A 15450-nucleotide genomic window follows, 5' to 3' on the forward strand; every position below is an offset into this window, starting at 1 on the left:
TTTTGCACACCTTGACTTTAGTCCATCTGGCATTTCTTTATCCATTTCTTGGCTCTCCTCTGAGTTCTAAATGCTCCCATTCTTCCGGTCTAAAACTATTTCTGATGACTTATGAGCTTTTTAACACTCCCTCTAATTCCTCATGCCAGCCATGGAGAATTCACTTTTTTTGTTGGGTTTTTATGCATTAAAATAATTTTCTTTATTGTTCTTGATGTCAGATTAAAGGGAAGGTAAAGGGTCAGAAGAAAATAGACCCTGAATACACGGGGCCATGGATGGTCCATGGAAGGCCACTCACCCAACATGAAATCCATGATATGGAACTACATTACATGGAGAGGGAGAAAAGGGCAAGCATGTGGGGTGTCATCAGGCAGGCCACCAGATGTGTCAAGTGCCAACCGCAATCTGACGGGTATGATTTTAACATATAATTCCTGTTAGCAATTAATACGATATGAAAGAACTTTATTTATCCCAAATTAAAGTGATGAGTGGAAAGGAATGGGGATGTGCATGGAGGGGGGGGGGGGGGGGGTGGGGTGGGGTCGAGTCAGTCTCAGTCTATACCATGACAGAAGGGGGAGGAGTTGTACAGTTTGATAGCCACAACGAAGAAGGATGTCCTGTGGCGTTCTGTCCTGCCTCTTGGTGGAACCAGTCTGTTGCTGAAGGAACTCATCAGGTTGACTAGTGTGTCATGGAGGGGGTGGAGCTGTATTGTCCAAGATGCTCCGCAGTTTGAGGAGCATCCTCCCCTCCAAGATCACCTCCCATGAATCCAACTGTCCCTTGTACAGGGTCTCAGCGTACCTGGACCAGTCCATTTTACTGTCCAAGTACACTCCAAGGTATTTGTACTTCCCGGTAAACTGCACATCCACACCATTAATGGAGACGGGACAGGGGTTTGACTGGATGAAAAGAAAATATATGAATTTCAACTGGGTTTGAAAATTCCCCTTGTATGACAATTTAAATGTAATAAAGGAAAGGATGTTTTCAAAACTAACTTCCCTCAAAGGCATGGACAGTTTTTCAAAACTTTGTACAACAATGATCCCTATCTATATGTTAGCCAGCAACATAAATTGTACAGTCAAATTAAAAGAATTCAACCACTTCTAACGTTAAATGTTTAATAATGCATTGGTGTACTTCATTATTTTCACTGCTTTCATTTATGTAATAGCCATGTACATTTGTTTCAGCATGATCTGTTAACATTGCTTAAATGTCTGTGCTAAAGGCAAGTGGATATCAATGAAGAAAAGTATTTATCTCTTGTCAAATGATATTAGCATCTGGCAGCCAAGATATTTTAACAAAGTAATTTGAATGGAGACAATGAATAATATATGTGTTCTATTGTCTTAATTATATTTGTAACCCTTAAAATCACTGCTTTTTTTTGCATTAAATTTGTCAGTGCAGTGAGAAACATTCGGATGCCAAGTTTTTCTTCCTCCTTTCCTTCCTTCCCTCCCTCCAAACAATCTTAAGTACTAATCTGGTACAGATATAAGCTCCAATTGTCCTGTGTTGCTTTGCCCCTGAAATGTATAGCAATACATTTTTGCCAATGTGGCCTCGTCCAGGGTTGAGCTGGCTGAGACCCAGCCTTGGCATGTTTCTAACAACCTTTCAGGAAGCTAAACTCCCATCGGTTTCTCCTGCTGTCAAGTCAATAGACAATAGACAATAGGTGCAGGAGGAGGCCATTCGGCCCTTTGAGCCAGCACCGCCATTCAATGTGATCATGGTTGATCATTTTCAATCAGTACCCCTTTTCTGCCTTCTCCCCATACCCCCTGACTCCGCTATCCTTAAGAGCTCTATCCAGCTCTCTCTTGAATGCATTCAGAGAATTGGCCTCCACTGCCTTCTGAGGCAGAGAATTCCACAGATTCACAACTCTCTGACTGAAAAAGTTTTTCCTCATCTCAGTTCTGAATGGCCTACCCCTTATTCTTAAACTGTGGCCCCTTGTTCTGGACTCCCCCAACATTGGGAACATGTTTCCTGCCCTCAGTAAGAATGTTTACATTTGTCTGGTTATCAAAACTCTTTACAGCCTATTTGAATTATTTTAATTCAAAGAAGTTATTAAAAATAGAAAAAAACAGCATAATCAAAGTAAAGAAAACATATGTTATATTTTATTTCCAGGATAGGAATCTGTGTTCAATTATTGGGGATTTCCTATTTACACCTGTTCTGGTTGATTTTGTTCCCCCGAGCTGTGTTGGCGAATTTCAGTCCAATTTGCCATTGCCTCTAATATTTGTTTATAATTAAATATAAACATCTGCCCAATATCTTTTTGTTGGCTCAGCTGATATTCAGGATTTGTGATCTATTGCAGTAGTTCCATCACAAAAGTTCACCAAATATATTAATAATAACTGGGCTTCTACTATTTTCCAAAATAACTGAGCCGTGCGTGTTGCCACTGCACCCATTCAATCTGATTTGGCAGGAAAATGGGAAAAAAGGTTCTGTTGTGGGTACCTTAAAAGACGCTCTACCAATCACCCTGTAGCATATTTTGGGTGTACTGCTCACTGACAGTACCCTCCTTTACTCCAAGACCATTAATTTAAAATTCAACCTTTACATTTTTTTTTAAATCGAGAGGTTACATAGAAACATAGAAAGTAGGTGCAGGAGGAGGCCATTTTGCCCTTCGAGCCAGCACCACCATTCATTGTGATCATGGCTGATCATCCACAATCAGTAACCCTGTGCCTCCCTTCTCCCCATATCCCTTGATTCCTCTAGCCCTTAGACTCTGTCTAACTCTCTCTTCAATCCATCTAGTGATTTGGCTTCCACTGCACTCTTTGGCAGAGAATTCCACAAATTCACAACTCTCTGGATGGGTGAAAAAGTTTCTTCTCACCTCAGTTTTAAATGACCTCCCCTTTATTCTTAGACTGTGGCCACTGGTTCTGGACTCCCCCAACATTGGGAACATTGTTCCTGTATCTAGCTTGTCCAGTCCTTTTATAACTTTTTACGTCTCTGTAAGATCCCCTCTCATCCTTCGAAATTCCAGTGAATACATGCCCAGTCTTTCCAATCTTTCCTCATATGACAGTCCCTCCATCCCAGGGATTAACCTTGTGAACCTACGCTGCACTGCCTCAATAGCAAGGACGTTCTTCCTCAAATTAGGAGACCAAAACTGCCCACAATACTCCAGATGTGGTCTCACCAGGGCCCTATACAACTGCAGAAGGACCTCATTGCTCCTATACTCAAATCCTCTCATTATGAAGGCCAACATGCCATTAACTTTCTTCACTGCCTGCTGTACCTGCACGCTTACTTTCAGTGACTGGTGTACAAGGACACCAAGGTCTCATTGCACTTCCCCTTTACCTAATCCGACACCATTGAGATAATAATCAGCCTACTTATTTTTGCTACCAAAGTGGATAAGCTCACATTTATCTGTATTATATTGCATCTGGCATGCATCTGCCCACTCACTCAACCTGTCCAAGACACCCTGCAACCTCCTAACGTCCACTTCCCAGTTCATACTGCCCCCCAGCTTTGTCACATGCAAACTTGCTAGTGTTACTTCTAATTCCAGTAGTATGCATAAATGATATGTCTTGAGTAATATTTAAAGATATAGTAACAACATTTATTAGTGTAAGCATTGAATTGGTTAAAACCAAATCTGGGTCACATTCACACACCACTTCAGATTTTTATATTAGTCAATCCTCATTTTAATGCATCTCCTACATGACTTTGTCATTATATAAGGCACCATTTTGACCGTGTGTGAGCACTAGTGCTGGAACCACTGCGCCAATAATCCTGAGAGCAAGAGTTCGGGTTATTATGAGTTTGCTGTTTGAATCTTAACACCATAGTGTTTTGAGAATTTGGAAGTGTGCACAAGATGTAGTTGGTGGAAAGTCTACAAGTGCATTCTCAGGTGCCTTTCTTCTGAGACCCACCAACTTCCAAGAGGCACAGCTGTATCAATTACTGAAGTGAAGTATGGGCAATCAGTGATGGCATTGCCAGCAGAAATATTGACTGGGAATTAATTATGTAAAATGTTAAAATGACTAAAAATGTGCATATTTTTGTCTTTGTAAACGCAGAGAACAGGATGAAAGGTCTTTATCCCAGGAAGGTGAACGGAGCCAGAGCTGTCTTCCCTGTCAGCCATTATCCGACATCATTAATGCGGTGGGTAGTGATATATATGCACAAAATGTTTTAACATCATGCCATTGGAATAACATTCATATCAATTTCTAAACTGAAGTTTTCAGTTAATGTTAATGTAATTTATTAATTCTAAACTAATGGTATCAATAATATAACGTATGTAAAGTTCACAAGTTTTGGAGTAGAATCGGGCCATTCGGCCCATCAAGTCCACTGCCATTCAATCATGGCTGATCTCTGCCTCCTAATCCAATTTTCCTGTCTTCCCTCCATAACCCTTGACACCTGTTCTAATCAAGAATTTGTTTATTTCTGCCTTAAAAATATCCACTGACTTTTACAGCCCTCTGTGGCAATGAGTTCCACAGATTAAATACCATTTGACTAACAAAGTTTCTCCTCACTTCTACTTCCTTGCTAAAAGAGCACTCTTTAATTTTGAGGCAATGACCTCTGGTCCAAGCCTCTCCCACCAGTGGAAACATCCCTTCCACATTCACTCTCCCCATGCCTTTCATTATTCTGTAAGTTTCAATGTGATCCGCCTCAACCTTCTAAACTCCAGCGAATAGAGCCCCAGTGCTGTTAAACCCCCATCATGTGCTAACCCGCTCATTCCTGAATCATTCTTGTAAACCTCCTCTGGACCGTCTTCAGAGCCAGCACATTGCATCTCTCCTTATAGAACCTTATACAGTCTCAGCATTACATGTCTTGCGCAAAGGTTTATAGTTAAATCTGCCGACAACTCTTTTTCTCTTTTATTGATTCGTACTCCTTTCCTTCCATTTCTCATTCCCACTGGCTTTTTTTCTCTCGTATACGTGCATTATTTCTTTAAGACAAACTGAAATAAATTATTTAACTTGTCTGCCATTCTCCATCTTTAATTCCCCTGTTTCTGCCTGTGAGGGCCCACACCTGCCATTTTTAGTATTTTCCTCCTGCAGTCCATTTTATGTTCACACCATTCGAGGCACACAGTATGGAAACAGGCCTTTCGGCCCACCTTATCCATGCCAACTGAGATTTATTCTAGTCCCATTGGCTGACATTTGGCCCATATCTCTTCAAAACTTTCCTATCCACATGTACCTGTCCAAGTGCTTTTTAAATGCTGTTATAGTACCTGTTTTAACTATATCCTCTGGCAGCTCCTTCTATATAAGTACCACCCTGTGTGTGGAAAAAGTTGACCCTCTGGGTTATCTTGAATATTTCCCCTCTCGCCTGAAACCTATGTCGTCTGGTTGTTAATTTCCCCGACTCTGGGTAAAAGGCTGTGCATCCATCCGATCTATTCCCCTCATGATTTTGCACACCTTGACTTTAGTCCATCTGGCATTTCTTTATCCATTTCTTGGCTCTCCTCTGAGTTCTAATTGCTCCCATTCTTCCGGTCTAAAACTATTTCTGATGACTTATGAGCTTTTTAACACTCCCTCTAATTCCTCATGCCAGCCATGGAGAATTCACTTTTTTTGTTGGGTTTTTATGCATTAAAATAATTTTCATTATTGTTCTTGATGTCAGATTAAAGGGAAGGTAAAGGGTCAGAAGAAAATAGACCTTGAATACACGGGGCCATGGATGGTCCATGGAAGGCCACTCACCCAACATGAAATCCATGATATGGAACTACATTACATGGAGAGTGAGAAAAGACAGAGGAGATGGAGGAACAAAGTCAAGCCTGCTGAAGGATCATCAGCCAATGAAGCAGGTAAGGAATTGCATACTTGGGATGGTATTCAAAACCTTAAGCAGGTGAAATCAGATGTTCGGTCACAAGATGAATCAACCAAATCTAAACCATCGTGGTAAGTAAGCAAAGTGTGTTGCTTACAAAGTATGAATACTGTTTAGAATCCCTTTGCAATGACTGTTGAAATGTGGGACATGCACTGTTTAAAGAAATCGAAGAACAAGCACTCGAGGAGAAAGAATAGGGTAGAACCAGTGGAAGGAAATGATGAACCTGGCAAACCAATTCCACGCATTGTGCATGGTCAACAAAAATCCTTTTGCTCTGACATATCCATAAGGAAACAGCAATTTATTAGGAACTGAACATAATACTTGAAATGAAGTAGTCACCAAAAAGAACAAATGGATTTGAATTGTGTGCTCAGTGTAAATGAGATAATACCTTGCAATTGGTGATTAAAGTTATAGTTTTATGTATTAATAAGATTGGTCAATCCATCTTTCCCTCTTCCTTTCCCCATCCCCCTCTTTAAAAAATACATGAACCTGGCTTCTGTTTGTGTCTATTGAGTAATGTTGGGCGGTTGAAATTCATGCAGAGCATGAAGAACTCCAGTTGCTTTGTGTCTTTGGACCAAATAATAAGGGTGATTAGATAGGGAGGGGGAAATTCAGACAGGGTGCGATTTCTCAATCCTATTTAATGATCTATATCAGAAAGTGTGCGTCATCAATACATTCTCTACCGATACAATAGGAAGAATTAGTATGCGGGTGATTTATGTGTTTGCAAAGACCTAAATCACTTTGCTTAGCAGAACTTTGTATTTTAAGAAGCGAATTTGTGCTGGGGTAGGGGTAAAGAAGGAATGTAGCACCCTAGTGTCCAGTAGGTGGCGCTGCATCGGGGAATGCTGCAAGATTGTATTTGGTAATGGAGAATGATCACAAAATAATTCAATGGGTTTTACAAAGGAGGGCAGCACGGTGGCGCAGCGGTAGAGGGGCTGCTTTACAGCGCCAGTGGCCCGGGTTCCATCCTGACTTGTCTGTGTGGAGTTTATCTGTTCTCCCAGTGCCGTGTGATGGGTTTTCTCCTAGATCTTTGGTTCCCTGCCACACTCTAAAGGCGTACAGGTTTGTAGGTTAATTGGTTTGGTGTAACAATATAAATTGTCCATTGTGTGTGTTGGATAGTGTTAATGTGAGGGGATCGCTGGTCGGTGCGGACTTGGTGGGCCGAAGGACCTGTTTCCGTGCTGTACAACTAAACTAAACTACAAGCTAAAAGTACAATGCTTACATATCTGTTGTGCTGCTACAAGTAAGAATTTTGATTCAGTCTGAAGAAGGGCCTCGACCCAAAACGTCATCCATTCCTTCTCTCCAGAGATGCTGCCTGTGTTACTGATTTACTCCAGCATTTTGTGTCTGTCTTCGAATTGAACCAGCATCTGCAGTTCTTTCCTACACACTAAGAATTTTGATTAGTACATGTGTCAGGTGTTATGTGGAGAAGGCAGGAGAATGGAGCTGAGAGGAGAAAGATAGATCAGCCGTGATTGAATTGCGGAGTAGGCTTGTTGGGCCGAATGGCCTTATTCTGCTCCTATAACCTATGAAATGAAAGCTCAAGAGCTTTTAATATTGAGAGCATCATTTTGACAGCCACTTCAATGGTCCTGTATTGTCTCATGTACCTAGGTGGAGTGAAATTCATATTTTGTATACAGTTTTGTTGTAAATGGGGCACAATCATACTTAAGTACAGGAGTGTGAGATTAGTAGATAACAGTGAGGCACTACACGAGAGTTGCCATTTTTCCAGCGACATCTTGTGCCCTTCAAGTTCAGAGATATTAAAAATGTGAGAGTCTTAACTTGGCCATAAAGGCCCATTGTCCAGAAGGTGGCAGTGGGTTGGGGTTGCAGGGGTCAGCCTGACCAGGCGATGTGACCATGCCCTCCACTGTTGCTCCGCCGCTGCAGGCTGCATCTGATCCACACGCATGGCCATTTGGAGCGGCGCCTGATCTAATTGAGCCCCAGGCTGTTGCAAGGCCTCCAGTGGCCCACTCTTGCCGCCACTTAAATAAAGGGGAATCAAACGTCAGTATACTTAAACTGTTGAAAAAAAAGTCTTCATCAGTTGATTGGGTGAAACTGCAGGGTATAAAATTATTTTTTAATACAACATGTATAATAGATTTATGATAAATGTTGTCTTTTAATATAATTATTGTTAATCTTCAGTTTGAGTTCTCCAGCTACTGAAGATAAAATATACATTTCAGTATGAGGGTCATACAGCATGGAAACAGGCCTTTTACCCAAAATGCCCCATCTACACTAGTTCTAAGTTTACTTTATTGTCATGTGCACCAAGGTACAATGAAAAACTTTTTTGTTGCATGCTACCCAGTGAGCAGAATGACTAAACATGATTACAAGCAAGCCGTCTGTAGTGTACAGATACATGGTAAAGGGAATAACTACATGCCTGTGTTTGGCCCACATCCCTATAAATCTTTCCTAGCCATTCTTTTAATATGATAAATTATATTTAATCTTCAGTTTGAATTCTGCAGTTGCTAAAGATAAAATAGATATCTCAGTAAAACAAATGATGTACCACTATATAAGAAAAGTGTACCACTATTTGAAAGGTTCTAAGTTAAGATCTGCACTTCCCCCTTTTTATAACCTTTATACTTTAAATCCTTGTAATTAATTAAAGGTCACACTCATTCCACATTAAAACAAATTGGCTCATTTCTTTCTGTTTAAATTTTGATCCTTTGTGGCTGGGAATGTTTAATACCAGAATAGCCAAAATAGTAGGGATATCCAGTCTGTGTTGATAGTTGGTGCAGAGATTACCATTACATTGAGAATTCCAGTTAGAAATTAAGGACCAGTATTTCTATTAGAGCTGATCTTCTGTTGAAGATTTCTTGAATCCAGTTTTGGTCATGGATTGAAACCGCATTGCTGAATCCAGATTTATTTTACTACCAAATGGACAATTTATCAGTTAAAGTGATCTTGCAACTTCAGTCTTTTCCTAAATGAAACTATAAAATATTCTGGATAACTTTGCTGTCTTTTGCTTTGAAATACTGCCTGTAGCCATTTGAAACTAAACATAGTTTCTCAATGTAAATACATGGGGTGAGTGCATGGATTATTTTTGCTCGCGGATATTTCATTTCTCGAGGTTTACCATCAAAATTGTAGCAATGATCTCTTAAGCCAGACTTACGTGTTTAATGGTTATTTTGTCTGTCTTCGTTTAGGTAGACAAGTTGCGTCCAGGGGTGCCAGAATACTAGGATGTGGCTGTTGTACTGAACTCGATCTTGGTTAAAAAAATCCCGATGTTTGGTGTTGTTTGTATATACTTAGTTTGAACACTGCTTATTTATTACAGCGTCAGCTTTCACTTGTAAAGCTTACAGCATAAATATCTTAAAGCAATTACTCTTCAGACTGAGAGTCGGGGGAGAGGGGAACACAGTGAAAAGGAAGTGTAAGGTGTGAATACGACATCACGGAAAATAGAGAACAGATATTGTTAGCTAGGAGAAGGTGACAACGAAGCACACAGAGAAAATGTAATCAGGGAGGATAATCAGATTGGTCAGAATTTGGAGCGGGAGGGATGGGGGAGAGAGGGAAAGCAAGGGTTATTTGAAGTCAATATTCACACCGCTGGGGAGTAAGCTGCCCAAGGAACATATGTGGTGCTGTTCCAACAATTTGCACCATTTGACAGTGGAGGAGGCTCAGGACAGAAAGGTCAGTATGGGAATGGGAGGGGGAATTAAAGTGTTCAGCATTTTGGAGATCAAGTAGGTTTAGGTAGACTGAGTGGAGTCAAGGATCGAACCTGGGTCTCTGGCGTTGTGGGGCAGCAACTCTACCATCTGTGTCACTGTGCTCCCTTACAAAAGATATTTTGCAAACTGTGACTAGTATATTTCTAATTTATCTTATTTTGCAGAAACCTTTAAACAACAATGACTGCGATATCCGCCATGGTATTCAGGATCGAGTTTAAGCCCCGACGTCTAATACAAGATCTGAACGCAACTTCGACTTTGTTCCTGCCATTCCGATATGTGTGCATCCACATCAGCAATCGGGTGGCCAATGCAAAGCTCTGTGTCCTTTTGTGGTGAGCCGGTGAAGAATGAGGAATTCCCCATGTACCCCAGAGTTACCCTGGACTGTACCCTCATCTATCGTGAACACCTGAAGAGGGTGGCTGATAAACTGAAAGCAAGGGTCAATATCATCAGGAAACTTGGGAGAAGCAGCAGCAAGAACGACCGTTGGCTGGACTTGGTGAGTCACAGGCAATGTAGGTTTAAAAAGAGCGCCAAAGGCAAGTTTGTAGTCTTTCAGTGAAGGTCGGGAGAAGCACATGCCTTCAATCTCATCAGGGGAAGGCAGGTTAAGAGTGAGTGCGGGGATTAGCTGAGCAATTAGCTGAGGATGGTCTGTGGCCTCCCTGGTACCAGGGTTCAAGATGACTCGGACCAACTTCAGAACATCCTCAAGAGGGAAGGTGAACAGCCAGAAGTAGTTGTGCATGTGGGCATGAACGACGTCGGGAAGAAGAGGAAGGAGGTTCTGCAAAGTGAGTTTAGAGAGTTAGGAAGAAGACTGAAAAGCAGGACTTCTAGGGTGGTTATTTCTGGATTGTTTTCTGTATCTCGTGCTAGTGAGGGCAGGAACAGGGAGATAGTGGATATGAATGTATGGCTGTGGGGCTGGTGCAGGGATTTAGATTCATAGACCACTGGGTCTACAAATCTTTAGATTTATAGACACCCAAATATTTGTCACAGCCTAGAACGAGCCAAATCTCTTGATGTCGGGCAAAATCTATGACTTCCTGATACAGAATGCAATTAATTTATTCATTTTTAACAATTGTACTTTTTTTAAAAGAAAAGTGCATTCATTTGTTTCCATCAGTTCTTATAAAATGAAAACTATGGTCCAATCTTTCAAAAAAATTATTATTACAAATTAAATATGATTTATTACTGTAAATTATATTAAAGGTAATTGTTTCCAATATTTGAATACTTTTTATAGCAATATATTCAGTTATTTAATCAGTATCCTATTCGATTATTACAAGTAAAATATGATTTATTACTCTGTGCAAACTTTATTAAAGATAATTTTACCAAATATTTTGAATACTTTTTTAATAGCAGTGTTTTCAAATACATAGGACGTGATGTTAAAATCCAAAGTGCCAACTCTCAATTTCTCCCGATGGTGATGGAAGGCTAAAGCACTCACCTACGCTTCTCCGATGTTGAGAAAGGCTGGGCAGACACGTCATTGGGGTTATCAAGTGGGCTCCTGCTGTCATCAACGTTTCACTGATGGGGCCACGATGTCTCCAGTAGGCTCAGCAGTGTGTTCTGGCGTCCCAGAGCCATCCCCCTCTGCATCTGCCTAGCCGGCTTATTTGGGAGACCGATGCGGTCTTTCCTCTTCAGCCAGAGCCACTGGCTACTCCGCTCTACCACCCCTGATGTTTCCTTGATGGCCTGGCGTAGGGCTTGTCCACTGATCCCCAGGTCCTTCATCAGTCTGACTGTTGATGTTGCCATGAAGCCCCGACATCCAACTTCTACCAGGCAGATCTTTGCTCCCCGCTGTTCTGCCTTCGCTGCAAGCTCTGTATATCACAGTTTCTTTCTTTCGAAGGCTCCACAAAATACACCATGTGCTGAGAGTTAGACCAGAGGACAAGATCAGGCCTCAAGTTGGTGATGGCTATCTCTGATGGAACCGTAAGCCGTTGGTCTACGTCCACCAGCATCTGCCAGTCCCGAGCTGCCTCCAGCTGTCCAAACCTGGTCCTTGGTGGAGTTTTCCGTTGCCTTTGGTCTCCCTCCCGAACAAAGGTAATTGCCATAACTGGGTCAGTTGTTCTGGGCGGCAGGGCATTGTTGGTTGTTCTCCTGCTTTCCAGAGTCGCTGCCAGGCATGTGAGCACTTGATTATGTCTCCAGGTGTACCGTCCTTGGGAGAGGCTCACTTTACACCCAGTGAGGATGTGCTTAAGCGTGGCTGGTGTTGAACACAGGGGGCTTGATGGATCTTCACCCAGCCATTGGTTGAGAGTTTTATATTTATTTGTCTAGTTATTTAATCAGTATCCTATTCAATTATTACAAATTAAATATGATTCATTACTATGTGTAAACTTTATTAATAAACTTTATTTATTAATTGTTCCAAATATTTTGAATACTTTTTATAGCAATATAATGATCTAGTTATTTGGCTAATAAATATGATTGTGATTGTGATTAATTGTGATTATTTAATCAGTATCCTATTCAGTGAGCAACTGAAAACGGGAACAGAAAAGCAGGGCTCAATGTCAGCAAGTATATGATGGCAGATTCAGTTGTGCAGCTGAAAGCGGCAGCATCCTGGAGTGACAGCTCCTAATGGGTGCATTAAAAGGAAGGCAGACACTAGTGGAGCGGCCGTGTGGGGTGAGGCCACGTGGAGGGTAAGTGCGAGGCTTTGGCATAAAGGGGTGCAGCAGGATCAGCTACAGTCTGTTTTTCTTTCATAAATCTTCCCTGGTCTGGTGCAGTGAAGAGGGCAGTTAGGGCAGCAGTATGTTTCTCCTGCAGGATGTGGAAAGTCAACAAGACTTCCAGTGTCCTTGAGGACTACAGGTATAAGAGGTGCTTCCAGCTGCAGCCACTTCCAGACCGTGTTATGGAACTGCAGCAGGACCTGAGTGACCTCTGGGTCATCCAGGAGACTGAATAGGTCATAGATGGGAGTTAAGGGCCTGTCCCACTTAGGCGATTGTTTAGGAGACTAGGCTCTGGCCACACGGTCACCAGGGTGTCACCTGTAACGTCGTGAGTCGTCTCCAAAGAGTCGTAGCATTTTTCTGGTCGCCACTGGATTTTGAGATGTTGCAAACTTTTTGGCCACAGTGGGTTTGACCGATGATGGTAGCTTGACGTCTCCTGATGTAGGTGCTGTCATAGGGTATCGCCAGGTGACAGTGGTTGTCTCCATTCTCTTGCATGCAGGCAATTCACACTGATCTTTTTTTACAGATAACCAACTATGTGTGTTTTTCAAAAGCCAGAGGACAAGGTATGGGAAGCTGTCCCAGAAGGTTAACAAGTCAGGGGGGTCTGGTGGCAAGATATTGACCCAGAGGCAGGAGTGGATCCTGGACAAATGGTCCTTCAACATGTCACACATAGTACGAGTTGAGACTCGACGCAGCACCAAGAAAGTAATTATTACAACATAGACATTGTGAAATTGATCATTTGATTGTCATCTTGCTTGCCATGTCCTGATGGTCTTGAAAGTTTGTAAAAACACATTTATTTCCTTCCAGTTTGACAAGAGGAGACCACTTCCCAGAAGCTCGAGTGAGGAGGAGTCTGATGCTCCTGAGGGAACCTCTGGATCCACCACCTGCAGCAGTCAGCAGCACAGCAAAAAGAACAGCACCACTGCCAGCCCCACTGCATGCTCCACCACAACGGAAAAGCAAGTGCAGGAGAGAGAGGCCAGTCCGCAGGAGCAGATCAAGGCCCTAAGTACTTTTGGGGAATTTTTGGCAGAGAACTCGTCTTATCCATCCATCCATCCACTTCTCCGTTTTCCCCCAAAATTATTGACCTGTATCTTACTCATTGGTGTTGCAGCTCATGCAACAGGCACCAGGGACCAGAGAGGCCGTGGCACAGCCCCAGCACCACGTGACACCTTCCTGGGATTCTTGAAGAATGAGCTGCTCAAGATCCCAGATAACGTGTGGTTTAACTACACCATCGCTGCCATGACGATGGCCCATAACTTCTCCCAGCCAGTAAATACTTTCAGTGATTTTTGTGGGATTTTGGGGACATTTGACTTAAATATTTGACCTTAAAATTCATAGTTATGTATGAAAGGTTCACAATTAATTCATGTGTGTTGCAGAATCTGCTGCAGATGGGATACATGGGACGGGCACTGCAGCAGATGGGACGGGCACTGATGGGACCACCACAGCAGATGGGACAGGCTCTGATGGGACCACCACAGCAGATGGGACAGGCTCTGATGGGACCACCACAGCAGATGCCACTGATGGGACCACCACAGCAGATGCCACTGATGGGACCACCACAGCAGATGGGACAGGCTCTGATGGGACCACCACAGCAGATGGGACAGGCTCTGATGGGACCACCACAGCAGATGGGACAGGCTCTGATGGGACCACCACAGCAGATGCCACTGATGGGACCACCACAGCAGATGCCACTGATGGGACCACCACAGCAGCAGGCTCACCAGGTATCTAATTTTATAATGCTTTTTGTGAATTGTACGTAGAATTCTTTGTCACACACAGCTTGTGAAAAGCTTTGATTTCTTTGCCTTTCACTTAATATTGATATGTTTCTGTGTTGCAGCCACAGTCACTGATGGGACCACCACTGATGCCACCACCAGTGATGCCATATTGTCGGCAGGCAACAACATTACCATCACATATATAAGAAAATAACTGCAGATGCTGGTACAAATCGATTTATTCACAAAATGCTGGAGTAACTCAGCAGGTCAGGCAGCATCTCGGGAGAGAAGGAATGGGTGACGTTTCGGGTCGAGACCCTTCTTCAGACTGATGTCGGGGGTGGGACAAAGGAAGGATATAGGTGGAGACAGGAAGATAGAGGGAGATCTGGGAAGGAGGAGGGGAAGGGAGGGACAGAGGAGCTATCTGAAGTTGGAGAAGTCGACGTTCATACCACCGGGCCGCAAACTGCCCAGGCGAAATATGAGGTGCTGCTCCTCCAACTTCCGGCGGGCCTCACCATGGCACTGGAGGAGGCCCATGACAGAGAGGTCAGACTGGGAATGGGAGGGGGAGTTAAAGTGCTGGGCCACCGGGAGATCAGTTGCGTTAATGCGGACCGAGCGCAGGTGTTCAGCAAAGCGATCGCCGAGCCTGCGCTTGGTTTCGCCGATATAGATAAGTTGACATCTAGAGCAGCGGATGCAATAGATGAGGTTGGAGGAGGTGCAGGTGAACCTCTGTCTCACCTGGAAAGAATGTTTGGGTCCTTTGATGGAGTTGAGGGGGGAGGTAAAGGGACAGGTGTTGCATCTCGTGCGGTTGCAGGGGAAAGTGCCCGGGGTTAGGGTGGTTTGGGTAGGAAGGGACGAGTGGACCAGGGAGTTGCGGAGGGAACGGTCTCTGCGGAACGCAGAGAGGGGAGGGGATGGGAAGATATGGCCAGTGGTGGGGTCCTGTTGTAGGTGACGGAAATGTTGGTGGATAATATGTTGGATCCGCTGGCTGGTGGGGTGGAAGGTGAGAACGAGGGGGATCCTGTCCTTGTTGCGAGTGTGGGGATGGGGAGCAAGAGCGGAGCTAGTGACGGACATTTATTACAAGCCCACCGACTCGCACAGCTATCTGGATTACACTTCTTCCCACCCGGTCCCCTGCAAAAAGTCTATCCCCTACTC

The 15450-nt window shown here is 43.2% G+C and overlaps 2 protein-coding genes across 2 annotated transcripts; both read left to right on the plus strand.

Annotated features, from left to right (window-relative positions):
• The first annotated feature begins 313 nt into the window (after window positions 1–313).
• Window positions 314–9936, plus strand: LOC144601572 (uncharacterized). Its single transcript, XM_078413775.1, has 4 exons — window positions 314–418; window positions 4131–4218; window positions 5734–5923; window positions 9911–9936. The coding sequence occupies exons 1-4, from the start codon at window positions 321–323 to the stop codon at window positions 9928–9930; spliced, it is 396 nt and encodes a 131-aa protein (XP_078269901.1). The 5' UTR covers window positions 314–320; the 3' UTR covers window positions 9931–9936.
• A 222-nt stretch (window positions 9937–10158) lies between these two features.
• On the plus strand, window positions 10159–14520 carry LOC144601573 (uncharacterized). Its single transcript, XM_078413776.1, has 6 exons — window positions 10159–10254; window positions 11641–11840; window positions 13026–13210; window positions 13319–13795; window positions 13909–14268; window positions 14388–14520. Exons 3-6 carry the CDS (start codon window positions 13166–13168, stop codon window positions 14472–14474), a joined length of 969 nt encoding a protein of 322 aa, XP_078269902.1. The 5' UTR covers window positions 10159–10254; window positions 11641–11840; window positions 13026–13165; the 3' UTR covers window positions 14475–14520.
• The last annotated feature ends 930 nt before the right edge of the window (window positions 14521–15450 follow it).

Source organism: Rhinoraja longicauda, chromosome 17, assembly GCF_053455715.1.
Source record: "Rhinoraja longicauda isolate Sanriku21f chromosome 17, sRhiLon1.1, whole genome shotgun sequence".
In the NCBI taxonomy this organism is placed as follows: Eukaryota; Metazoa; Chordata; class Chondrichthyes; order Rajiformes; family Arhynchobatidae; genus Rhinoraja; species Rhinoraja longicauda.

Bases quoted from the DNA above. Each gene is read 5' to 3' on its own strand.
- LOC144601572 (XM_078413775.1), top strand. From the start codon at position 321: ATGGAACTACATTACATGGAGAGGGAGAAAAGGGCAAGCATGTGGGGT. The intron at 4,219-5,733 runs GTGGGTAGTGAT...TCTTGATGTCAG, and splicing joins TATCCGACATCATTAATGCG to ATTAAAGGGAAGGTAAAGGG. The intron at 5,924-9,910 runs GTAAGGAATTGC...CTTATTTTGCAG, and splicing joins ATCATCAGCCAATGAAGCAG to AAACCTTTAAACAACAATGA.
- LOC144601573 (XM_078413776.1), top strand. From the start codon at position 13,166: ATGTCACACATAGTACGAGTTGAGACTCGACGCAGCACCAAGAAA. The intron at 13,211-13,318 runs GTAATTATTACA...ATTTCCTTCCAG, and splicing joins CTCGACGCAGCACCAAGAAA to TTTGACAAGAGGAGACCACT. The intron at 14,269-14,387 runs GTATCTAATTTT...TCTGTGTTGCAG, and splicing joins CACAGCAGCAGGCTCACCAG to CCACAGTCACTGATGGGACC.